We start from the raw sequence: 27,817 nt of genomic DNA on the forward strand, positions 1-27,817 counted from the left end.
ATCAGCTTCTTCCAATGACCAGTCACTCCACACCATCCCTCCTGCATCAACAACTCCTACTACTTCAAATGGTATGCCCTGTGATGAATCCACCTTTGACCATCAGTGTGCGCCCATAACTGAGAAAACTACATGCATGAAAAGCTGTGGAACCAGGTGGAGTTAGTTCTGTCCCAACAAACTTTGTGGTATCCTCTGTTATCTGTTTAGTCTTATCAATAAGGCTCAAGAAAGTGCTACTGCTATGGAAAACTGCTAATCGTTTCAGTTACAAGTTTGATAGAGAATTTGTTTCTTGTTGTAAAAAGAATTGTCTGCAGTTTAATGGCCACATGTCAGTGACCCTTTCTTCTCACATCATTAAGACGTTCCAGAAGCTGACCCTGAACTATACGAATGAAAGACCACTTGGACCCAGTGCAGTGTGCCTATCAGACAATGATTGGAATGGAAGATATAATTATCTATTCGCTCCACAAGGCTTAGTTCCTTCTGGCAGCTGGAAGTGATAATTATGGTTTTTGATTTCTCCAGTGCCTTCAATACCACGTAGCCTTCCTTGTTTAGGGTTAAGCTCAGAAATATGCAGGTGAATGGGCCTATGGTGTCCTGGATAATGGACTATGTGTTGGGCAGACCACAGTTTGTGAGGCTCAAGGAATGTGTTTCTGATGTGAAAATAAGTAACACTGGAGTACTACAAGGAAAAGTTCTGTCTCCTTTTCTCTTCATGCTGTACACCATAAACTATAAATAAAATTCCGGTTATATTTGCAGAAATTCTCAGATTATTCTGCAATAACAGGGTGTGTGTGTGTGAGAGAGAGAGTATATGAGTTGGATGGATAATTCTTGTTGTAAAAAGAATTGTCTACAGCTTAACATCAGCAAAACCAAGGAACTGGTTATTGACTTTTGCCTAACCAAAGAACCTATATGACCAGTCACTATTCAGGGAGTGGATGTGGAAGTTGTTCGCTGATACAAGTACTCCAAATACAATCTGGATTGGTCTTGTAACACAATGGGAGTATACAAGAAAAAGAAGTGCTTGCTACTATTATGTCACAAGAAAACATTTCATATTTCAGAAAAAAAAGATTTATATCTTTATATATAATGTGCTACCGTGGCTGTTTGTTTGTCTGTCCAGGATTTTAAATCACATGTAGCTCACAAACCGTTTGACCTATTCACCTGACATTTGGTACACATATACTATGTGGCGTCTACTATCCACTTTTGGGGTGATGATTGACCTCCAAGGTTATCCCTCTTTTTATCTTTATTTTATTTTATTGTAGAATCAACTCTCAGCAGTGGCCAGCAGGGTGGCTGTGTGGCGCATGCGTATGGGCACCGTTCTCATATCTACCACCTTCGCCGTCACTTTCCCTACTTCTTCATACCTTAAATCATTCTTGAGGCAGATTGGAGACTTAAGTGCCAGCTTAAGTGAAAAATTAAAGAAAACGTAGTAAGTAATTGCAACCCAAACACTGAATCAGTTTTAATGCAAAAAGATGCCGACAAAAGAAGAGAAGAAGCAGGCTGCTAGGGTGGAGAAAAGAAGAGCTGTTCAGGAAGCAGCAAGCACATCAACCTCTGAGCAAATGAATGCTAAACGTACAGAAAGAGTATGAAAACTATGAATGCTCAAGTCAAGTGTATTCACTGCACGTTATCGTGCAGTACACCGTTACTGGTTATATATTTTTATGTGCCCTGCATCAAACAAATATATTCATCATTGAATATTACACTAAAATGTAAGTATCTTTGGAAAAGTTATGATATTGCACAGAGTCAGCAATTACTGGAGAGACCCCTCATGTGAAAGCCCATAAGATTCTAAGCTGCGTTATTCAGCAAACAAATGCCAACTAATGTCACAACTGCAATGACAAAAGCAAGCTACACTGAAACACATGTGTAGTATGTAGATTTGTCTGTTCTGTCACATTCCACAACACATGATCATTTTACTTTCCAGAAATATAACCAAGGAAAATAATTTAATTTGTTGATCAATGAAAATTTCAACTTATCCTTTGTGATTTAATGCTGTGTTTTATAAAGCTATCAATATGGATCTAACTCAGATGAAGTATTGAGTTCAACAAAGTTCCTCCCCTGTCTAAATGAACATATTTATTGGGGTTTAAGCTTATAGTGATGATTTTACAAGTTACATGGCACTCCTCTTTCGCTTAGGTGACTAGGCGGCATGCATAGGTTATGGAAATTAGTAATTGGAATACAAATATGTAGGCAGACAAATAGCCAGATATAATTAGTGCAAAATACCAACACAAGTATACCTTTAATTTCAACAATTGTTAAACAGTTAGTCAGGTAATGCATGCAATTCTATCTAAATTTTGATAATTTAATTTATAAGTAACTCCTATAGTCATTGTTCTGTTTGTTTTAATTCACTGGGACAGACAGCAGGATGCCAAGTTAGTAAACCAGACTGTCATCTTCATATAATGATATTCAGACTTACAGTGCATCCGGAAAGTATCCACAGCGCATCACTTTTTCCACATTTTGTTATGTTACAGCTTTATTCCAAAATGGATTGAATTCATTTTTTTCCTCAGAATTCTACACACAACACCCCATAATGACAACGTGAAAAAAAGTTTACTTGAGATTTATGCAAATTTATTAAAAATAAAAAAATTGAGAAAGCACATGTACATAAGTATTCACAGCTTTTCCCATGAAGCTCAAAATTGAGCTCAGGTGCATCCTGTTTCCCCTGATCATCCTTGAGATGTTTCTGCAGCTTAATTGGAGTCCACCTGTGGTAGATTCAGTTGATTGGACAGGATTTGGAAAGGCACACACCTGTCCATATAAGGTCCCACAGTTGACAGTTCATGTCAGAGCACAAACCAAGCATGAAGTCAAAGGAATTGTCTGTAGACCTCCGAGACAGGATTGTCTCGAGGCACAAATCTGGGGAAGGTTACAGAAAAATTTCTGCTGCTTTGAAGGTCCCAGTGAGCACAGTGGCCTCCATCATCCGTAAGTGGAAGAAGTTCGAAACCACCAAGACTCTTCCTAGAGCTGGCTGGCCAACTAAACTGAGCGATCAGGGGAAAAGGCTCTTAGTCAGGGAGGTGACCAAGAACCCGATGGTCACTCTGTCAGAGCTCCAGAGGTCCTCTGTGGAGAGAGGAGAACCTTCCAGAAGGACAACTATCTCTGCAGCAATCCACCAATCAGGCCTGTATGGTAGAGTGGCCAGACGGAAGCCACTCCTTAGTAAAAGGCACATGGCAGCCCGCCTGGCGTTTGCCAAAATGCACCTGAAGGACTCTCAGACCATGAGAAAGAAAATTCTCTGGTCTGATGAGACAAAGATTGAACTCTTTGGTGTGAATGCCAGGTGTCACGTTTGGAGGAAACCAGGCACCGCTCATCACCAGGCCAATACCATCCCTACAGTGAAGCATGGTGGTGGCAGCATCATGCTGTGGGGATGTTTTTCAGCGGCAGGGACTGGGAGACTAATCAGGATAAAGGGAAAGATGACTGCAGTAATGTACAGAGACATCCTGATGAAAACCTGCTCCAGAGCGCACTTGACCTCAGACTGGGGCGACGGTTCATCTTTCAGCAGGACAACGACCCTAAGCTATCAAAGGAGTGGCTTCAGGACAACTCTGTGAATGTCCTTGAGTGGCCCAGCCAGAGCCCAGACTTGAATCCGATTGAACAACACTGGAGTGATCTTAAAATGGCTGTGCACCGACGCTTCCCATCCAACCTGATGGAGCTTGAGAGGTGCTGCAAAGAGGAATGAGCGAAACTGGCCAAGGATAGGTGTGCCAAGCTTGTGGCATCATATTCAAAAAGACTTGAGGCTGTAATTGCTGCCAAAGGTGCATCGACAAAGTATTGAGCAAAGGCTGTGAATACTTATGTACATGTGATTTCTCAGTTTTTTTATTTTTAATAAATTTGCAAAAACCTTAAGTAAACTTTTTTCACATTGTCATTATGGGGTGTTGTGTGTAGAATTCTGAGGAAAAAAATGAATTTAATCCATTTTGGAATGAGGCTGTAACATAACAAAATGTAGAAAAAGTGATGCGCTGTGAATACTTTCCGGATGCACTGTATATATTTAGATTATATAAGTCTATACTACTTATTTTTTAAGTAATATATTATAAGTATGTGGCATGGTTTTTACTACTTTTTACCAACTTCACAAACAATTCAAAAATAGTAACACTGCATCTTTCGTACTTGTAATCTCAAATAATAAGCTAGCATGCACTTTGAGCACCATAAAAGACAAACTGCATTTACTGTACACAAAAGTAATATTTCAGTGTAAAAACATTCAGAAAGTCAGCAAATCAGTACATGCATACATACAATTGTAGTGAACTATGAATTTTGCTTCTGTCACTGTCTATATAGAGTTTGTACATTCTCACAAGTCTGTACGAATTTTTCTTGGAGTATTTCTGTTTTTCTTAAATATCCTAAAGCTGTCCTTGTTAAGTTAATCTGGAACATTAGAAAAGTCTGTCAGTAAAGAATAAAGCTTTGCTGTATTTGTTTTGTAAACTGTGACCTTACTGAGAAACTCAGCAAGATTTATGTGCATAGAGCTCAAAATTTTACATTTTCTATTTTCTGGGGTCACTTTTATGCAGTTTTCTAATGGTGTTAATAACAAAAAAAAAGAAAAAATAGAAAACATTCTACAATTTAATAATACAGTAACATTTTTTTTCTAACTAAAATCAGTAGTATTTCACATTTAACAAAACTGTACATTAAAGGAGCAAAGAATCAGCCCAGATTTGCGCGACTATAAGCAGATTGTCAGCCTCACACATTTTGCAAAACACTACACACAGTGATTTACAAAACACTACACACATATTAGACACAGAAATATATCATGATGTCACTTCCTTCCCATTTCAAAGCACTGGTTTTCAAATGACCACACCAATGAACAAATTGGTTAAACACAACCACCAGGTGTGCAGACACATAGGAGCTTCATTGTAGACACACCAATCATGTTTAAGCTCTATAAAAAGGCAACAGATGAGTTAACTTGTCTTCAAGAAAAATGGAAGGCTTCAGAGGGAGAGTGAGGATGGAAAGAGGAAGAGGCCCGAAAGTCCTTACCTCTTTGATCTGGTTATGGATATGTTGAATTATGAAATAAAAGACCAATAACCATGTTTTTGCATGACATTGTGTTGTGTAGCACCAGACAAGAGTAAGTGGAGAGGAAGTAAAAAGAACAGAGAAGGGCTTTGGAAGATAGAAGATGATCAGGATTCAGAAGTTAGCCTGCAGGCAGAGCTATTGAAAAGACTGGATACATTTAAATATCTAGGATCAGTAGTAGCACGAGATGGAACATTAGATGCAGAGATAAATCACAGAGTGCATGTGCAGAAGAATTAAGGTGAAGGTTAAAAGTAAGATTTTTAAAACAATGGTAAGACCTGTAATGATGCATGCAGCGGAGACATGAGTAGTAAAGGGAGAAGAGGAGAAGTAGTTAGATGTGTCAGAAATGAGAATGTTGAGATGGATGTGTGGAGTTAAAATGTCAGAATAAGAAATGAAAAAACAGATGTACAGCAAAAGTGGTAGTGATAGCTAAGAAATTTCAGGTAAGTAGGTGGAAGTGGTATGGCAATGTGATGAGGAGAGACATTAATCATGTGGGAAAAGAGTGATGGAAATGGAAGGATAGGGGAAGAGATGGTGAGGGAGGCCAAAGTGGAGGTGGATGGATAAAGTAAAAGAAGATTTGAAGGAAAAGGGCTTCACTGGCAAGGAGGTGCTGGACCAAGCTATGTGCCCTCCTGTTCTACACTTTGCAGGAGGGTAGAAATTGTATAGTTTAATATGTTACTTGAATATAATAAGATTGTACATGTATCTAAAACTTTTTCCAAATGAAGATTAATATGTTTCTATTGAATTTAATTGTAAGATATATATATATATATATATATATATATATATATATATAAGATTAGACAGGTTAGTCTGTTAATCAATACACATAATCTGATCATATTTTATTTCTTAAGCTACCTCTAAATTTCTATACCACATCTTTTAGATTTAAGAGATTAAAAATATGAGACATTAAACTGTAAAAGAATCCTGTCAATGTTTTTAAAAAGAATATTAGTGAAATCTTAAAGCGTCACAAAAACTAATGAAGAATTTTGAAACAATATGACTTACTGTATAGAATTCTCTGTTCGGGTGATGGTGAGGAAAGCTGCCAAATTTGCAGTGTAGGATGAAATGACAATTAATGCAAACAACCACCAGACACCCATCATCATTCGAGTTGCCAGGGTTGTGTAAGGAACCTCTCCACCTAAAAATGCAGAAAATAATATTTATTATCAACTAGTAACAATAATATTAGATTAAAATCAATATCTGCTGTTGATTCATATACTGTAGAATGAAAGTCCTTATTGATCCGGATTGCTAAAGGATCCTAAATAAAGGATTGCTTGCTTTATCAATGACAGTCTCTTGCTTTTAACCATATACAGTAATGATACTTATAATTTGCTCACAGCCTTGTTGCTTATGTACAATTATGTTAGAAATAGATGCAGAACAAGGAAGTGTAGTGCATCTATAATAATACAAGACATAATAATTATTTCTTGAGAAACATGCATAATTAAAATTTACAATTATACATATGAATGACAATAGTATATTATAAATGTAAAGTTCAAGTTTATTGTACTGAGGGAGAACAGAAATTTTCAAATAATACCTCCTCAATTTAATAATACTTATAAGAAATATTGACTGCTATACCATGACTAGCAAATTTTATGACACTTCGGTAAGTACACTGTATCAATGGTGCAGTATATAGTCTAATTATTAGTACTGACTAGACCCCAGCACAACTCTTTGTATGATATACTTTATTCTTTTTGTTGCAACTCCATGTCTTTTCTTGTATTTATGGCAGACTAAGACATAACTTATCCATAGTGCTGGAGCAACAACCTGCTCAATGATGATGGACATGAAGCATTGTCTAAAAACTCAAATTATCGTAGTTTAAATTTGTACATCCCCTTTACCCTTCACCTTGCATAATTTATACTGTGCATTTGACAACTTATCCCTTTTGTGAATTTTATTATTTAAATCTCCCTGGAACATTTTTTCCTATGTTTTTATTTTTCAGAATTGTTACCCAGTTTCTTCTTTTCAGTGTATTGCTCTAACTGTCTCTGTCTATCCTCCAGTTTCCATGCTAACTTTTCTTTTTGTCTCATACATTTACATACATCTATAACTTTCAGTGCTGACACGAATGACAGTATAACCCATAGGTCCATCTGTGTTACAGCTTTTTTGTTTCTTTTTCTTTACTTACAGCATAGAGTTTCTTCTCAACTGTTTGTCTACTGCGTGTGTGGAGCTTTAGTTTAAGTATACTACAGATATAGATCTTTTTATAATACAAGTGAGGGGCAGGAACTTTGTTTACACAAAGGAAGAGCTACTCGCACTCTGAACAAAGAGATGCGCTGGAAGGGCACAGCTGATTCAGGGAAAACTGAGGCACAAGTATCGGGGATGCAGGGCAGGTGCTAAGGTAAAGACGAAGCTTACAAAAACTGGAAATGTAAAACATCTATTCCATCTGTGGTAATGGGGCATGTAAACTAGCTGGTCCACACGACAGATGAACTAGCAGTACTAATTAAAAACCATAGGTCTATCGGAAGTGCTGTTATCTGTGTCTGCCAGAGACATGGCTAACAGACAACATTCCCCATGCTAGCATGGACATTCTGGGGTTTACAACCGTAAGAGCCAACAGGAATGCCAAATGCTGTGGCAAAAGCAAAGGTAGGGGACTTGCATTTCTTATCAATATCAGATGATGTAACCCAGGGAAAGTAACAGTTAAGGAAATAATCTGTTGTCGGGATATTGAACTGTTAGCGGTGGGCGTTAGTCCATACTACATGTCCAGGGAGTTTTCTCTATTGTAGTTGTTGTTTACATTCCTCCATGGGCAGACACAGAGACTATGTATGATGTCATACTCGCAACCTGTGCGAGACTTCAGATGCAACATCCAGAATCATTCATTTGCTATTTCTGGTGATTTCAATCATACTACACTGGATTCAACTCTGACTTCCTTCTTTCAGTATGTCGATTGTTCCACTAGAAAGAACAGGACAATTGGCCTTCTTTATGTGAATGTGAGGGATGCTTACCAAGCCACTACTCTCCCACTGAGATAATCTGACCACAATCTGGTTTACCTACAGCCTTAGTACAAGTCTCAAGTTCAAAGGATGACTTTCTGGGATGGTGTCGGTCAAACCAACTGCTGTTGAACACTTCTAAAACCATGGAGATGGTTGTGGATGACTGTAGGTCAAGACCACCACTGAGACATGTCTCCATTGAAGGGGGATGATGTGGAGTGGGTCAAGACCTATAAATACCTTGAACTGCAGTTGGATGACAGACTGGACTGCTCAAAGAACAAGGCTCTGTGCAAGAAGAGGCAAGCCAGCTCTATTTTCTGAGGAGTATGAAACTCCAACAGATGTTCCATCAGTTGGTGTTTGCCAATGCTCTCTTCTGTGCTGTGGTGTGCTGGGGGGTGTAATTTGAAGAAAAGAGATGTTGATTGTATTGCCAAGCTGATCAGGTGAGCAGGATCTGTTGCTAGCATGAAAATGGATTCTTTGGTGACAGTGGCAGAGAGGAAGACACTATGCAAGCTGCTATCTATTATGCACATTGAACATCACATACTATATACAATCATAGTTAAGCAGAGGAGTTTGTTTAGTGGTAGGCTGCTATCACAGAACTGCAAAATGGACAAATGCATAAAATCTTTTGTCCCCAGAGCCATTAGACTCTTCCTAAGAGGAGAGGTGGGGGGTTGAGTTCTGAGCCTGATGCTCCTTCTCTGCTCTTGTGTGAACTACCTCATAAGCTATATCAACTAAGAACTGTATAACCTTTTATAATAACGTGTCACTTTAAATATGTTACTCTATTAGCATAGGCCATGTCACTTTATTTTATTTTATTATTACAGTATGTAACTTTAGTATCTGTCACTTTAATATTATCTGCCACTTGTCACTTTGGTATTAGTATTATCTGCACAATTCCTTTTGCACTGACATTATTGTATGCACCATCCACATTACCTGTATGGAGAGTAGGATTCCAACCCCATTGCAGTGTAATTGCATTTGACGGCTTGTACTAACTTAATGTTATTTGTAGTATGTACTTAAATGTTTGTTTCTAATTTGGTGTAATTCTTGTTATAACAGCAGGTTATTCAGCCATCTGTCATAAGACAGGGAGCAGTAAGCTGACCTAGGACAACTTCCTCTTTAAGAACACATGTGTTAGACACAGGAAAGATGATCTTTCCTTCTTTAGGACCCCATCTGACACATACACAAACCTGGTTGGCCAGTTTGCACAATGTAAGATGAAATGCTTAGGTAAACGATATTATGCTTTTTGATAAGTAAGGGGGAGGGAGGAGAAAATATAAAAAAGCTGATTGAAAAAGGGAACTTCCCTTTTTCATGCGTTGCAAGGCAGAAGAGCGAACTTTGCTCTTCTGCCTTGCAACACATTAATCCATGTACTCATCTGTTACTGAATAAAAGCTGATTGATTGAGATATTCCTGTTTTTTTCAAGGGTTACTTCCACAGTATTTAAATTTTCTTTGGGATCAATAAAGTATCTATCTATTGTGATGGACGGCCGGCGTTTCAGTCCGGCCGGGACGTCCCTCATCAGAAGAAAATAGCCTTTTCAGGGCAATACATCCCCTGAGACGCTAGATGGCAGCTCCCCTGGATGGAAATGGCTCCTCGGATTCCTGCAGGGCAGCATGGGATATGGAGTCCATCTCTTCAGCCCTGCTGGGTGCTGTGGGTGCCACCAGAGGGAGTTAACTAAGAACCCAGGGATTATTATGGTTACGTCAACCCGGAAGTACTTCGGAGTCACAAGGACGGTGGCCCGCAGAACTTCCTGGATACTTGAAGAAGGTTTGACCCGGAGAAGGAATACTTCTGGGTCATGGACTTTAAGAGGACTATGGGAAACCCAGCAGATCGAGCTGGAGTTGGGTGAGAGTGTGACGGAGCTGCTGGGAGTGGTATTTTGTAATTGATTATTGTTTATTATTATTATTGGAAGAATTGTGGAGTGTGCGGTGCTTTGTGCACTTTATTGAAAAATTAATATTAAAGAATCTTCTTGGTGTTTTAAACGTGTGTCTTGGACATCTGTCTGGTGGGTTGAACGGGGCAACAGCGCCTCTAGCGTCCACACTATCTATCTATCTATCTATCTATCTATCTATCTATCTATCTATCTATCTATCTATCTATCTATCTATCTATCTATCTATCTATCTATCTATCTATCTATCTATCGCTACAACTCTCAGTTCTTACTCTCACATTAAACTAACAGGTTTCTGATTATGATAAATTGTCTACAGCTGAGAAATATCCATCAATAAGTGACATCAACTCAGAGTGGGAGAGGCAAGATTGTTGTACCATGTGAACGTGACTGCAAGGAATAAACTGAATTAAAAAAAAACTTTTACACCAGATGTTACAGACTCAAATCAAATGTATGTTTTTATTATATAACATTAGCTCACTGCTCAAAATGGGGAGAGCCAGGGCTCAAACCCACAACTTCAGTTGTTACCTCTGCACCAACCATGAAGATATATCAGCTCTCTGTCGATTGATATTTGGGCTTGGGTTTTTAACTCATTAACAGCAATATATAAATTGAATGATTTGTTTTTCTTTTGTTATGTTCTTGAATAAAAGCACACTTGTTTTGCTATACCTTTTGTGAAAGTGTTTATTTCAGTCTTCACACATTATACACTTCACATCAGCATTTTGTCAATTATTACTATAACATGAAAAAAGTTTCTGTTTTAGTTATGTGTTCAACATTTCCTGCCTCGCATTTCCTGTCATACTACATTTACCAAGATTGTTGTAGACATAGAGCACACATGAAATATATGTATTCCAAATAAAGATATATTATTTACCCTACCAGTAACGTCACACTGCACGATAACATGCAGTGAATACACTTGACTTGAGCATTCATAGTTTTCATACTCTTTCTCTGTACATTTAGCATTTGTTTGCTCAGAGGTTGATACGCTTGCTGCTTCCTGAGCAGCTCTTCTTTTCTCCACCCTAGTGGCCCGCTTCTTCTCTTCTTTTGTCGACATCTTTTCACATTAAAACTGATAGTGTTTGTGTTGCAATTACTTAGTATGTTTTCTTTCATGTTTCACTTAAGCTGGCACTTAAGTCTTCAATCTGCCTCAAAAATGATTTAAAATATGAAGAGATAGGGGAAGTGACGGCGAAGGTGGTAGGGACGAGAATGGTGCCCATACGCATGTGCCACACAGCCACCCTGCTGGCCACTGCTGAGAGTTGATTCTACAATAAAATAAAATAAAGATAAAAAAAGGGATAACCTTGGAGGTCAATCATCACCCCGAAAGTGGATAGTAGACGCCACATAGTATATGTGTACCAAATTTCAGGTGAATAGGTCAAACAGTTTGTGAACTACAGGGGCCTCATGCATAACGCTGTGCGTAGAATTCCCACTATAACATGACGTAAGCACAAAAGCTGAAATGTGCTTACGCACAGAAAAATCCAGATGCAGGAATCTGTGCATACGCAAACTTCCACGTTCTTCCACTACATAAATACCGATCAGCGTGAAAAGTAACGCTCGTGCACGCGCCTGCTGTCCCGCCCCAACTCCTCCCAGAATTACGCCTCTTTGAATATGCAAAGCAATATAAATTGCCCTTAAACTCAGTGTTCTGTGAGAAGGCAATTGGGAAAAGCAAGAGGGAAAATGGAAGATTTCAGCGAATACCAAGTGGAGGCAAGGAAAAACATACCATTTGTTGGTTTAAACAGTGATATAAACAACAAAAGGAAGCTAATCGACTGATATAGCGTGTCGGAGAAACTCGAAAGCTCAAGTTCACAAAGTCACATAGTGCCCAAAATAAAAAAAGAAGCTGTCAGATATCAACGTCGCTGTGAAAAGGCGAGATGTAGCCCACCATCTGAGTGTCATATGAAAAAGCACAAAATGTCAACTTCAATCTCGAAATTTCCACTTTAATTATGTAGTTTATTTTGTCATTAAAGTAGAACATCATAAACTTCATCTTAAAATCGTTTAATTAGCCAGTTTCTCAAATCACATCGTAATTAAAGTAGCACGTTAAATGCTTTGTTTTGTATGTGTTCTTCTATGTGCTCTATGTGTTTGAATCACTACATGCTTCTTAAATCAGCTTTCTCTTCCTCCAAAAGGACACAGAATCCATTACATTCGTGATATTACAGCTCTCTGAATAACTAAAATACTGAGATGTATACGTGATATCATTTTCATGATGATAGGAGTTAAAGCACGTTATTAAACATGGGAACATGGTGGCGCAGTGATTGTGCGCGACCTTTGATGAAATAATTTATTGCAGTAGTACTCAGGGGCGGGCTCTAGGCTCGTGGCGGCCCTGGGCAGAGAAAGAATCGGTGGCCCCTTCACCCGCCAATGTCAATATGGTATCTTAATGCACGGTGGATGGCCACGTCCATTGCAGACACTGCATAGCCGCCTCGTGCTCATGACACAAGTTTTTAACTTTTGCTGCTGCGTTTTTAGCTCTTTCTGTTTTATATTCAACATATATTGGCGTGGCGGCCCCTGGGATATGGCAGCCCTGTGCAGGTGTACAGTTTGCACATGCCTAAGGCCGCCCCTGCAGTACTGTCTCTTTCAAACATACTTGTCCTTTCTTTTCTTTCTCCAAGTAACCGATCGCCACACAATCAGCTCTGTAATAGACGTTAAGCCATCTGTAAGCTTATAACGCCAATTCTTCAAAACTTTTAAGGAACATTGAAATATCTTCGTAGTACATGTTTAATTATTCTATCGTTCATGCCTGTCCCAATGAAGCATACAGTGCTTTTATCTGTATAATATAATAAACATATTTTGCTGCATTTCATCTTAAAAATGATATTGTCATCATATGTAAATACGCGCTTTATAAAGTGGCTCAGGTTGTGCAATATTATAACTGTAGTGCAAGTTTACAGTGAGGTGATTGTACTTATAAGTCCAAACAGTTCTACAAGGAGCAGTTGATGGACTGATTGAGTGCATTTAGAGCTCTTGGGATGAAACTCTTTCTGAACCGTGAGGTCCATACAGGAAAGGTTTGAAGCGTTTGCCATGTGAGAAGCAGTTCAAATAGGAAGCATGGCTGAAGAAGCATGTGCTTGATGCTGTAATACCGATAATTCTCTTTCCGATCAGCTGCTCCGAGTTGTGCAGTGAGAGTAATATGGAAAAAGATGATCTGCTGTGGTAAACCCTAACGGGAGCAGCTGAAAGAAAAAGAAGAAGGTGCAGTGAGAGTAACAACGTTAAAGCAGTTATGGTATTTGGAATAGTTTGACCATTCCGTGGACCATTATATTGTTACAGGTTAATTACAATCAGATGCATTAAACTAATAAACAATATGCGGTTAATTTCAGTGTATTTATAAAGCCGTGTCAGGGACGTGGATCTGAGAAAGAATGATAAACCACACAGGAACAGAAGCACTGCTTTGACGCTGGGTGCCGCCAGTCTGCAAAACCGAGCGGAGAACTTGCGAACGACAGGGTATGAGGTACCGTGGAAATGTGCATGGCTTTATGCCAAGTTTAGGTGTTATACATCACGATTTGAACGTGGAAACGTTCTTACGCAACATTTCTGTGCGTACGCACCATTTATACATGAGGCCCCAGGTAATTTAAAATCCTGGTCAGACAAATGGACAGCCACGTATTATATATAAATATATTATATATAAAGTTACAATTCCAGACACCTCACACCCAGATAAACAGACTTGAGCCCTGAGAATTTAGTATCTGACTTGACTTCAACTGCATTGGTGGGGGGAAGGAATAGCAGGCTGCTTGCTGCTTGTGCTGATTAACACATTTGAAAAATAAAGACGCTGATGAAAAGGTGCTAAGGAATTTAAGGTGGCCTGGCATTATGACTTTTATCGTAGGCTTCAAGGATTCTAGTGTTATGATATATTTACAATGCTTGCTGTCAGAATGTACCATACAAAACATAAAAAAATAACAAAACAAAATAATACACCTTGCTCACAGTACCTCTTTTAATAAATATTTTCCTTTTACATTTTATAATCAGCATCTTTCCTGTTATTAAAATTATTATTAGCCCTCCTCTTTTCTTGAGATTGGATTATTTGATTGTTGTTCAGGATTCTATAGTCCCTAATGTTGCATGTGTTAAAAAATAATAACAATAATAATATTTTCAAAAAGAGCCATCATTATCTCTACAGAAATGTTTTCTTTGTTCTGACTTAAAATCCAGTAGAAAGAAATTTTAGCATTAATTTTTTAGCGTTATGTACTTTGCTACACAATAGGCAAGCACATCTGAGAAAGGGAAATCTTTAAATAAACATAAGATACAATTATTACATCATTTAATGAAATATTTAAGTTTTAGATACGCAATATTGGTTATATTTTGTAGAGCTCAAAATTAGCAATCTCGCTATGCAGTTACAGATATGTTACAATCCTTTTTAATGCTAAGATAGTTGCTTTTAAAATTCTCTGTTTAGTGCAGACTGGGGTTCAGTCCGGGAATAGAGAATTGTCTATGGGAAGAGAACCCAATTAGGTGTCATACAATTATAACCTAAACTGAAAAATAATTTTGAGATATACATTTCTATAGAAGGATTGAGAAAGGGAGTTCACATATTGAAAATAGTCTATCTTCTTTGCCAAGTGAGGTCAATATATCCCATTGCAAATGTTGATAATAGACCAACTGTGCCAGATCATGCCATCTTGGCATTTGCTCTTCTCACTTAGATGAAATCAGATTTTCAAACCTGGAAATCTAATGATGCAGTTATCTCCACACACAATGCTCCGTAGTTGAGATGGAATGCGTTGTCCAAGAACTCCAGGCCCTCAAGAACCAGATTCAGAAACTCCAGTTAAGATGGAGGCACCTGAGGGAACTAAAGGCTCGCCTACTGAAAGGGTCCTCCCAGACATCTGAAATTGTTGCAGCTCATCGTGATTCAGTAACGTCAACTCCACTAGGTGCCGCTCACCTTCAGGGCCAAGTGAGCTTTACCCCCGCGCCGCATCAGAGTGATGACAACAACAATGAGTTAATCGACCTGTCTCAGCTATGCAGGCACAGGTTTAAGGCTAGATCACTTCCATCGACCCAGGCAAGCATCTCCATCCAGAACCAGTTCGACCTTCTCTGCTCCCCCACCTTCTTTCCTTGAGGAATTCTCAGACTTAAGGTGAATTATAATAACTAACTATGACATGTTCCTAATTGTTGGAGACTTTAATTTTCATATTGATAATTGGTGAGATCCGAAAGCAAAAGAACATGAACCTCCTGCACTCTTTTGATCTGAGCCAGCACGTTAGCCAGCCAACACACAAAGGGGGCACACTCTGGATTTAGAGATTACTAAAGGATTAAAAGTTGATGTTACACAGGCAGTGGATATTGGTTTATCTGACCATTTTCTCTTACTATTTAATATAGAAATACTGATAGATAAAATTAATGAGACGCGAATTGTTAAAAAACGATTCTTTGATTCATCTGCAGATTCAAAGTTTACAAACATTTTAAGCAACCAGTCTGTTTGTAGTGCTTGCTACAATAGTGATAATAATGTAAATATAAGGTGGAAATTTTTAATTTTAGAGTGAGAGCTGCCGCTGACATAGTTGCTGCTGAAAAGACAGTTAAAAAAATCCTCTAGCACTGTTGCACCTTGCAAGACCCTAAGAGTGTCTGATTTAAAGAAAACATGCCTTTCTTAAGTAAAATCCTAGAAAAGGCAGTCATTAGGCACCTAAATGGTCACTTGAATAAACATTCTGTTCTTGACAAATTTCAGTCAGGTTTTAGAACAAATCACAGTACAGAAACTGCACTCATTAAAGTAGTAAATGACTTGCAGGTTAATGCAGACAGAGTGTGTTTATCTGTTCTCATCCTCCTAGATCTGAGTGCCGCATTGGATACCATTGACAACGATATTTTTATAAATCACCTTAGTCAGTGGGTGGGCCCCTCTGGTAATGTTTTAAATTGGTTCGAGTCTTACATAACAGACAGAAAATTCTTTGTTAGTTGTGGTAATAATACTTCGAAGACACATGATATTCTATATGGTGTTCCACAAGGATCTATCCTGGGTCCACTGCTGTTTTCGATCTACATGCTTCCATCAGGTCAGATTATCTCAAGGCATAACGTGAGCTACCACAACTACTGTATGCTTACGACACACAACTGTATTTATCAATAGCACCTGATAACATTCTTGGTTCACTGACACAATGTCTTACTTGTGTTTCTGAGTGGATGAGTAGTAATTTTCTCAAACTAAATAAGGAGAAAACAGAAATCTTAGTGGTTGCAAAAAATGGATATAATTATTAAATTAAATATAATTATTTTTGAAATAAACTTGATCCATTAAGCTTAAAAGTCAAGACAGATGTAAAGAATTTAGGGGTAATTATTGACTATGACCTAAATTTTAAATCGTATATTAATCAGACCACAAGGGCACAATTTTTTCACTTAAGAAATATAGAAAAAAATAGATCCCTTATAACTTAGCAAGATGCTGAAAAATTAGTTTACGCTTTTGTTTTTGGTCGACTAGATTACTGTAACACACTCCTCTCAAGACTACCCAAAAAAGACATCAACTAGGTTGCAACTAGTGCAGAATGCAGCTGCCAGAATTTTAACTAGGAAAAGAAAATCCAAGCACATCTCCCCAGTTTTGAGGTCACTATACTGGTTACCTGTACCATTTAGAATTGACTTTAAAATACTGCTTATGGTTTACAAAGCCTTAAATAATCTCACTCCATCCTATATTTCAGAATGCCTCTCACCTTATACTCGAAAGGTAACCTTAGACCTTCAAATAAGCGTCTGCTTATAATTCTAACAGCTAAACTTAAAAGAAGTTGTAAGGCAGCCTTCTGCTGTTATACACCCAAAATCTGGAATAGCTTACCAATAGAAATTTGCCAGGCTAATACTGTGGAGTGCTTTAAAAAAAACTGCTAAAAACCCATTTTTTAATATGGCTTTCTTATAGCTTCATTTTAGTGTAACCCTGATATTCTATGTATGCATTTAAGTATCATTTTTATCATATCTCCGCAATCTGTACTAACCCCTACTTTCTGTGCTGTTCTTTTTCCGATTTTATATGGTGGCACCATGCAGTTCTCCCCATTGAAGGATTGAAGACCAGATTTCCACATGACCATCATCATCTAATTTCTTCCACGTGAAGCCTGAAAACCATGAGGACTGATTTAGATCATTTATGTTAGGTAGAATGCCCAGTGGGGGCTGGGCGGTCTCGTTGGCCTCAGAACCCCTGCAGATTTTGTTCTTTTTTTCCTCCAGCCCTCTGCAGTTTGTTTTAGTTTTTTCTGTTCTCCTGGCCATTGGACCTTACTTTATTCTTTGTTACTTAGTATTGCCTGATCCTATGTTTATATATTTTTTTCTTTCTTCATCTTGTAAAGCAGTTTCAGCTACATCATTTGTATGAAAATGTGCTATATAAATAAATTCTGTTGTTGTAGTTGATAGGTACTGTATGTTTAAAGTGAAATGTACTGTAAATAAAAGCATTTTCTCCATTAATAATTACAACTGTTATTCAAGCAGAAACAGTGCTATCGACATCAACAGCTGCAGCAGCTGCCACTGCAAACGACTCTGTAGTGTTAAGATCAACAACCATACTAAAGGGTGGTGTGAAGATCCACTTCAATACTGGAAACAAGCATAGGCAGGACAAACACACCTGGACATACTTTACAAAAAGCACCTGACTTTGCCAGCAACATCTGTTCCTTGTGAAAATATTCTCTCAAAGTCTGTATAGGTGATAATTAAAAAAATCAACTTAGCTACAGCATAGCACAAAACTCTTTTCTAAAATAAAAAAGGTTGGTTCACCTTGGTGTACTATTCATAACCCATCTTAAGCAGAATCACAGTCACTAATACATTTGCTGATTTCCCCTTTACGTTAACAATTATGCTGTCCAAAGTATATAAAAATTACACCTAATTAATTTAATATTTAATAATTTAAACATCAAACAAGGCTCAATGAATTAGGTTTTAAAAAACTGAACTTTCTTTGTGCAGCTCACAGAAAGTGTGAAATGTGTTTCAAAATGATGGGTGACATGCACAGTTTAAACAAAGCTCAGTGAATGACATCTTGAAACACTGACCTGCCATAAGCAGTTTAAACAAAGTGTAAAGTGCATTTTAAAACTCGGGGGTGACATGCACAGTTCAAACAAGCCTCAACAAAAAAGGTTTTGAAACACTAAGCTGACATGCACATTTGGAATTAAACAGGAGGTAGGGTTTCATAAGATCAGAACTTCGAAAAGCTGAGTATTTGCTAACATAATGAGCTTTTGTGAAGCACTGAAAAATTTGTGCTGTAAATTGTTGCAAGGTTACCAAACATTTCATACCAGTGGCATCACTAGGGTTGATATCACCGAGAGTGATAATCAAGGCCAGATTAAGACTCCCAAAGGTCCAAGGTGACTTGATGAATACAGCTCCTTAACAGAGAATTGATCATACTTTAAACATTTATTTAATGCAGTGCTGCAATCCCCAGTATTAATAATAACTAGACACACCACTCTTGCATCAATCTGTTTTGGATGGGTGGTAGTTGGAATGGGTGTGTGTGTAATGACAGTTGTTCCCTTTGGTGATTTCAGCCAGAAACACTTAATAGATAATCATTTGTGTGCCACACCCTCTGATGGTGTCACCCAATGCATTTCGCATTCCCATGCTCCCCTTATAATGCTACTCTTTGACATCCATCCTTCTATTGACATTTTTGTAATTTGTATTAACATTACACTCTCTGTGGTATAGCGGGTCCGCGGCTTCAAAAAGAAGGGCCAGGTTTTAAATCCGTGGGCCCGATTGCACGACCGCGGGGAGTTAATGAGGTAGTTGGAGCAAGTCGCACCTGCACGTGTGAGTGCGATCATTCTCAATTACTTCATTGGCTTCCTGTGGCATGTGATTAAGCCGCTGCGCCCACGGAGGTGTGGGTGGTTGTATATATATACGGGTCGGCACCAGGAAAGAGGGGATATTTCAATTGAGGAGAAGAAAAGGAAAAAGAGGTTAAAGAAAATGAAAGGCAATCTTAGCAGGTGATCTGACCTCCTGAAAGGAGGAGAACGCGAAGGAGCGTTTGGTTGTGGCGCTCTAGGGGCTAGTCCACCCCACTGAATGTTTGGGTGAGTTGGGTGAGCAAGACAGGTGTTCTCCCGAGGGATCTGAGGAGCAACTAGGTGAGCGCGAAAGAAGAAGGGAGGAGAGACGACCTCAGATGTCCTTAAGGCAGCCAAGACGTAGGTCGGCCGAAAGGAGCTCGTTGCTGTTGGGTCTCCACCGGCTATGCGAGTTATGGGTGAGCCGGGGAGAATGAGAGAAGGAGGTGTGCTAAGATCGTGAAGAGTGAGACTGCATTTTTGGCCTCCGATTTTAAAGGATTTATTTATTGTTTTTATCCCTACTGAACACTTGTTTTTATGGATTATTTATTGAAACCTTGATGCACTGCACTTTGAACACTGTTTTGATTTTTATTGTGGAATAAAAGCACTTTGGCACTTTTACACTATCCCTTGGCTTCATTAGAGCATTGTCCATATTTGTCAGCTCATCTTGGTGACATTACAGATGGTGTCGGGTTCAAGAGCTCCCCGAAGTCGGATGGGAGCCTGGAGTGAACCCGCATCGTCACACTCTCGGTCAAAATTAAGCTTGCTTAATTTTTAGTTATATAGATTTTATCCTGAAATGCATACACATGTATTGTAAAATACCTACATTTACAGTATTAATTTTAGGAAATAGTCATTTTTAATTTATCCTATTATGATAAATTATAATTTCTCAGTGTCATGTATTATTCATCAGTTTTCATGAGTCCCTTCATCAGTATCCAGAGTCCCACTTCACTTAGATTTTGCCTAATATGCTGTATACACAGACATGTAAAAGGTAACTTTTATTGAATTCACTGTTACAAATTTGTCATTTGCTTATATTGCTTAATTTCTCTGGTATTTTAATTAACTAGTCTAAAAATGAAGGAAGTTGTGAATTTGTGTGGAGCATGTGATAAGTTTTTTCTTTTGGGGGGAGATCCATTAACAATGTGTTCTGGAACCACATGAGCTTTTTGTGATCTTTACAAAAGTAAATGCTTCTCAGTTTGTTTATTGATGCATTCTGACCCTGTTTTGCTTTGAATTATTTCTAAACATATTATCCATGTTCATTGATCTTGTAGATATGTAGTGCTTGGTGGGAATAAACACAATAACAAAATGTATAATAGTTATGGCACACTATGTTGTAAAACAACAAAATCATTGATTGCCTCAAACATTATATTTTACAGATTTACATTTGATAACTGTATGTTTCAATGCACACTAGATTTATTACACTTGTAAAGGAGTACATTGACAGTGTTCTACATTGCATTTGGTCACAACTAAACTGTGTAATTTGAATCAATGTAGCCACAATAAACTGAGAGCAACCAATTCATGAGGCAGCAAACAAGAGCTCAAGCATAAGACATGACACCTCCTCATTGTGATGCCTCTCTTCAGTCTTTTCTCATACATATTTCCAGCTAATTTTTCTATCATTGTTGAAAATGAACTCACTTTAATATTGTTATTAATGAACATGTATGAAAGGAAAATGTGTCTCTTGTTTTATATGTATGACAGGAAGGACAATAATGTGTTGAAAGTCACAGTGATTACTATTAGTAACAAGTACAAGAAGGTGAATGTATTGGCTAACACCAATGGTCAGGGGCAGTGGAAGCGTTAAATGTGTTAGTGACTGGGCTGTGTGACTGAAAGATGGATTAGGAATGCAGAAAAGAAACTACTCAGTCTTTCATTAATTCTATTTATGGAAATGATTCTGTTTTTGCTGTGTGGGAGCTAAGATTACTTCTTCTTTACTGATCCCTTCCCAGCCTTTGACAAAATGCATTCAGAAAGAACAGATGTTGTCAGCAAAGCCAAAATCTTTTTTGAAAGTCTGAGTCCAGAGGTGCCTATCCAGCTGCTCCTTTTTCAAGTGGATCTTCGTGTAAACCTTCGTATGAATTTGTGATACATTTTTTTCACCTAAACAATGACATCAGCAGTGAAGCTGTAAACATATTTCCTCTCTAATCTGCTACTTACGTTGCATAATCTGCATGTCAGTTATCCAATCATATGTTCAATACATACACACACTTCTGGAATAATTAGCTCACATCATAAACGGAAACTAAAGCCCCATAGGATGGAGTTTTTAAACTGAAGATCTGCCTCTCCTCCTCATTCATTGTGTTCGATTCAAAAAGTCCATCCCATGAGGCTTCAGTTTCCTATTTTAGATGTGTGCTCATTATTCTAAAGTATATAGTTAACATTTGGCAAAAAAGCATGTGTTTTGCATATTCTGAGCATACAACTGACATAAATCCACATAAATGACACGTGGATTGCACAGCACAAGTAACAAGATTTTTTTTTCTTTTTTCCATGGACATTTTTTCACATTGTTTGTCCTTACATAGGATTGGTCACTATTGCCTTCAGTTATATCATAAACTTTATCCTTTACATTCTGCATCAAAACATGAGATTAATCATTTTTCTTGGCCACCACTACTGACTAAATGGGGTAAGTATAACATTAAAAAAAAAAAAAAAAAAAATATATATATATATATATATATATATATATATATATATATATATATATATAATTTTTGGGTGGAGTATTCATTAAAGTTAGTGTTTCCTCCTACCTGGCTCCTGCATTTGTGTGTAACTGTCTCCATTTTCTTGGGAGTAACTTTGAAAATAAATGGAGTTTACTTATTAGATGGTTTTGTGTTTTTTTTTTTTTTGTAGTTTACTCTCCCACTCTCTCTCATTTGTGTGGAGCATACTGATGTTACCCTAGGCATTTAGAGGAACATATCAGTTCATAAAAAATATTCTTTGTATTAAAGTGGTCTATAAATCAACATGTAGGCATCAGCCCCCCTCCTGTACCCCATATAGGACATTCTGAAAAAACCATGCCTGCTAAGTGCATGTGCTTCCCCACTTTGCTGTCAATTAAGCCATCCAGTACTAAAGAGTCCACCTTTAAGTGAAGTTTGTGTCATTCTTTATTCAGTCCTGTTCCTCTGTACTCTGAGGATACAGTAAAAAATAAGAGTATCTGACATGAAAAAAAATCAACATGAATAGGCTAAAGGCAAACACACAATTTGGGAAAACAATTGCAAATCATCTAAGGCCGGAGTTATACTTCACGCGACATGACGCATGCTGCAACGGATGCTCCTGCTACGCAAGCGCTGAAGTGTTTATACTTGCGCGTGTACTTTAAGTAAATCTGGAGGAATCCGCCAGGTGGCAGTGCGAGATATTATCACGGTGAGAACACGTTCGGTTTTTCTATGTTGTGAATTGCCTAGAACACCCATTAAATTCTGATGACACTTTACAACAATATCTCTGAAAAGGATGTTTATTGATTAAATCCAGGGATGTGTCCATTCCAGCAAGCATTGGGCACGAGTGAGAAACAATCCCTGGACGATGCCTCGGCTCATCGCAAGGTGAATACAAGCACACACATACACTAGCATCATTTTAGTGGCACCAGATCCCCAAATCTGCATATCTTTGGATGGAAACTGGAGCACATTGAGGATACCCAGCAGGAAAACGTGTAAACTCCAGGCAGGGAATATCAGCGACGTGACTCCCTGCAAGACAGCAGCACTAACGCTCGCCACTGTGTCACCCCATGTGTATAATTATTAACAATATTCATTATTTAAACGAAATTACCAATTTATCTGTAAAATGTAATATACATACTTTAATGCTTTTCATCATGAAAGTGATATCAAGTATAAATCTAAGGATTCTAAATGTGCAGAGAGTTGGAATATCATACATTTAATGTGCTCAGTGTGGCGATCTATTGCTGGCAATTCACTGCTGTCAGGAGCAGAGGAAGCCCTAGAAAAAAAAAAGAGCACAGAAGACGGTATGTGAGACTTTTAAAACGTATCGTGTCATTACGATCAGGAATATGTGACACTTGAATATAAAAGCACCATGAATACATCTGTATGTTGGCATTTTGCTTCACCACATCGAACCATTTATCAAATATTGAAGCGTGCACACCGATCTCGTAGGATCCGCAAAGTGGCTTTCTGTCACATGTAGATAGTAAACAGAGACTCTGACATCACATTCCAACTTTTAGCACACTGCACCCCCCTACTTTTTGCTGGTACTGCAACTCGCACACGCGTTGCGTTAATTTCTGAGGACATGCTCAGAGGACACATCAAATGAACGCTCAGAACGTGTGGCGGCCATGATATAGGCGCGTACACGTTCTGAACGTGAAGTATAAATGAGCCCTTAGGATCTGCTCAAAATTTCCTGAGATGATGTTTCAAAAGGAATGAGTCAGTAACATTAAAAATAATCATGCCACAGTATCAGAAAAGTGTTTGAAAAAAAATAAGTTATATGAACATGTACACAGTGGAACAGCAATGTGTCATCTGAGGAATTATATTGTATATGAAAAAATAAAATATGTAGTATAATCTGCCTTGTTATATATATAATATAAATAATGACAAATTACACAAAAGCAAAAGGTATGCATCATGTACACGGCACACAATAAGAAAATTAATTTACTGTATATTGTAACTGGCTTTAAATAACTCCTAAGATGGACTAAAGACCTAAGCCATATACTATAGTGTTACCCATCTCATTGATGAATAGCAAGTAGCTTTCTCCTCTGTGGTAAAAGAACATTTGTTTTCCACAAGCAGCTTCTAATGTTTATAACTTGTGTCACAGTGGGAATACATTACAGGTTAACTGTTTGTGTCTAATCTAATTTGTCCTGATCTGAATAAGTGTGCTTGTGTGTCTGAGAATTCCCTGTGATTGAATGACAACCCACATGTGGAATACACACTGGACAGGTGAAGAAATAGGTAATTCTGAGGAATTTCAGTGATTAAGTAATAAGTTATGTCAGACAAGTCCCTTCATGTACAAAAAATGATAGAGAAGTAGAGTTAACTTTTAACAAATAAACTTATGTATGCACAGGAGTAGGACTGAGGTAGGCAGGTATTATGGTGAAGGTAATGTGACAAGTACAGTGTTTTTCAATATTTACAGGGTTGTTGTGTTACTTTAAAAATAAATAAGAATAATAGAATAAGACCACTAGTTTTTTTAATAACATTTTTGTTAAGACCATTGTGGCACCCGGCTGGGGTTCATGCCCGGCCGGGATGCCCAGGAGGACTGGAGGAGAGGGTTGTGCCTCCTCCAGAACACGAGGGGGCGACCACCCTGGTTGCTTTGGGGGCCATGGGTACAGAGCATGGAAGCTCTACCCTGTAGGGGCCCGTGGTCACTGCCAGGGGGCGCACCAATGCCTTGGGAGCCCTGGACCTCAGCACTTCCGCCACACCCAGACGTGCTGGGGGGAAGAGGATTGGGGACACCCGGAGGACTTCCAGATACACAGCCAGAGTGTCCGCCACACAGGGGTGTGGCTACAGAAGCTCCTCAGGATACACCTGGAGCAACGTTCCCTCTAAGGACTTGGGTGTTGTGAGCCAAATTTTTTTTTTGTGAGCCAAAATTTTATCAATTTCAAAACTTGTGAGCCACTTTCTCCTTACCGGCTTCGATTTGTTATTTTACCAACATCGGTTGATTGCGCTTTTTATCAACGCTTCTGTAGGCCTTCGTTTTAGTGGCGATGAAGTATGTCATTTACAAAGTATGTTATTTAGAATTACAAAGTAAAATTACTTGAAAATTCAAAAGTTAAGCATTATAAATATTAATACCAATTTATTAAATTACCAATAGATAGTCATAATCCCAAATCAGTAAGTTTCAAGTGAAACAGTGTGGTAACTTAAAATCAAACTTGAAGTCTTGTACATGTATCATGAATGTCTATTTCTGTACATGTCTTACAGTCTTTCTCTTCTTCCCTTTTCTTTTTTCCAAAACTTATAAACACTGTTGATATTTACATCATATCCAGCTGCTGTGTACAGTTTAATTCGCATAAGATTTTCCAGGTGATCACTGTCCAAGCGATTCCTGGTCTTAACTTTAATGGCGTTCATCAAGCTGAACCCCCTTTCACAATCAGCACTGGAAGCTTGAAAAGTTCCACAAACATCAAGCAAAAGATTTAGTCCTTTGAATTGCTCCTGCTCCTGCTGGGTGAATGCTAGTATGTCCTGAAATGTATTCATTAATCCAGCTTTCATTTTCTCTGAAACGATGCATTTGAAATCCGAAAATTCTTTACAAACGTCCTTGGCAAAAATCTTCTCATCTTTCTTGAACAAGACAGAGTAACGCTTAGCCAGCTGTGCAAGATTTTCATGACCAAAAGCAAAATCATCCAGATTTCTTTGATTACAGAAATGGTCTTTATCAAATATGCACCAGTCTTTTAATTCATCAGCAGGAAATCTTCTGTCCAAATGATCACAAATTTGCTTAATAAATTTAAGAATGTTATCTGTTTTTACTGGAGATGGGGAAGAAGCAACTAAATCTTTTACAGTGTCACTGAAATGCACGTGTTCCCCCAGATACTGAGACCTCAGTTTCCTGATTTTAGCTTTGGCAAATTGATATGCCTCTACAGTGGTTAAAGCACTTCTCTGGAAAATTTTGCACAGTTCTGGCAGTTCACCAAGTACATCACATAGGATATGTAATGCCACACGATATTCAGGTTTGCTTAATTTATCAATACAATATTTGTGAACTGGATCATTGTCCTCTTCTACTTGTTCTTTGCAATATTCTAACAAAATGTCATAACTCCTATTCAAGGCAAGTACAGCAAAGTGTCTTGAGAGCCATCTAACTTCATTTATAGGTCTAAATGAAACAGCATCACAGTCTGCAGCACTGGCCATTTCCTGAAATTTATTTTTTTTTTACACTTGATCTACTGAACAGTGTATATACTGTTCTTATGAGAGTTTCAATTTCCCTCATTAATGGTAACTGTTTCCAAGCATCATCAATTCCTAGGTCTTCTCGGTGAGCTACACAGTGCTGCTCTAGCAAGTGAGGAATTGATTGTCTTAATATAGCAGCAACACCATTATGCTTTCCAAGCATCACAGATGCACCATCAGATGTAAACATGACCATGCGATTTATGTCCAAGTTATTCTCATTATAAAATCTCCTTATTGCCTCAACTATTGCTGTACTGTTACAAGCAGTCAATTTGGTAATTCCAGCAAAAACAGTTTTATGAATTTTATCAGTAGTTTTTCTAAATTTGATGTACATAATCAGCATTTTTGAAACAGAAATATCTGTACTTTCATCCACCATAAGTGTGTGGAAATCAGATTCTCTAATTTCATTTAAAACTTCTGTTTTTACAACATTGTTAATGCATTCAATGAATTCAAAAGCATAATTTTTGCTTCTCCAACATTCAGGAATTTCTGTGTATTTTGCCACATGGTCATGAATTTCTTGCACAGACAGCATGGATGCATTCAACTTAACTGCAAGTAAAACATTGTCAATCAACACCTTTACCGCTTCGGGATTCGATCTGTCACGTTCATTCAATTCTTGTCTAACAATCCTATCTTCAGGCGTTTCTTTTAAAAAATTTTGTATGAATCCACGATTCTGATTTCGAAGTTTCGTGACAGCATCCAGATGAATTTTGTGACTTACGTGACGCTTCAAGTAATCAATTTTCCATTCACCCCATTTCTTTCCTGAACTCCATTCTCCGTCAACTCCTGCTTTAAGACAAAACGTACAAACAACGTCTTCCGTTTCACGATATTTAAAAATTTCTCCGAGTTTCACATTCTTATGTCCGGACCCATTTGGCAGGATGGTTTCAACCGAATAATCTGTTAACCATTCCTTCTTGAAGTTATTGCGGCTTCTCTTTGTCGCATTACATAGCAGTTCATCTTGAGCTTTGCGCTTCGACATTTTCATAAATAATGAAAAGAAATTGTAAAGTTCAAATTTTTATTTTTTACTGCGAATTTGCGAAAACAGTAATTTAACGAACGTTATGAATGCGAACTGGACCGGACCGGAACTTCCGACCTTTCAGTAGACAACATCATGGACTTTAATTGAAATATAGACCAGCTGAATGGTGGGAAAGTGCACCAATCACGCGGTCACCGGTCACATGCCATATTACACCAGCCAAGGCCCAACTTCGCCCAAGGCCAAAGTTTACTTCGTTATTATGCCGATTGAATCATGTAGCCCGAGACTCCCGAGTCACGCAGGCAACAGGATTCCCGCCAGGCCGCAGTCCGCCGGCACGTGATTTTACGAAAATTAACAAATCGGCCGCCA

At 38.2% G+C, this 27,817-nt stretch overlaps 1 protein-coding gene across 2 annotated transcripts in view; it reads right to left on the minus strand.

Moving 5' to 3' along the window:
- Nucleotides 1–27,817, minus strand: part of grid2 (glutamate receptor, ionotropic, delta 2) — a 2,355,570-nt gene that overhangs the window by 216,136 nt on the left and 2,111,617 nt on the right. For both annotated transcript variants that reach the window (XM_028802162.2, XM_051927734.1), the window contains one exon: nt 6,253–6,391. In XM_028802162.2, coding sequence (XP_028657995.1) covers nt 6,253–6,391 — 139 coding nt within the window. The remainder of the gene's footprint in view (nt 1–6,252; nt 6,392–27,817) is intronic.

The sequence above is a fragment of the Erpetoichthys calabaricus genome, chromosome 5 (assembly GCF_900747795.2).
Source record: "Erpetoichthys calabaricus chromosome 5, fErpCal1.3, whole genome shotgun sequence".
Taxonomy (NCBI): Eukaryota; Metazoa; Chordata; class Cladistia; order Polypteriformes; family Polypteridae; genus Erpetoichthys; species Erpetoichthys calabaricus.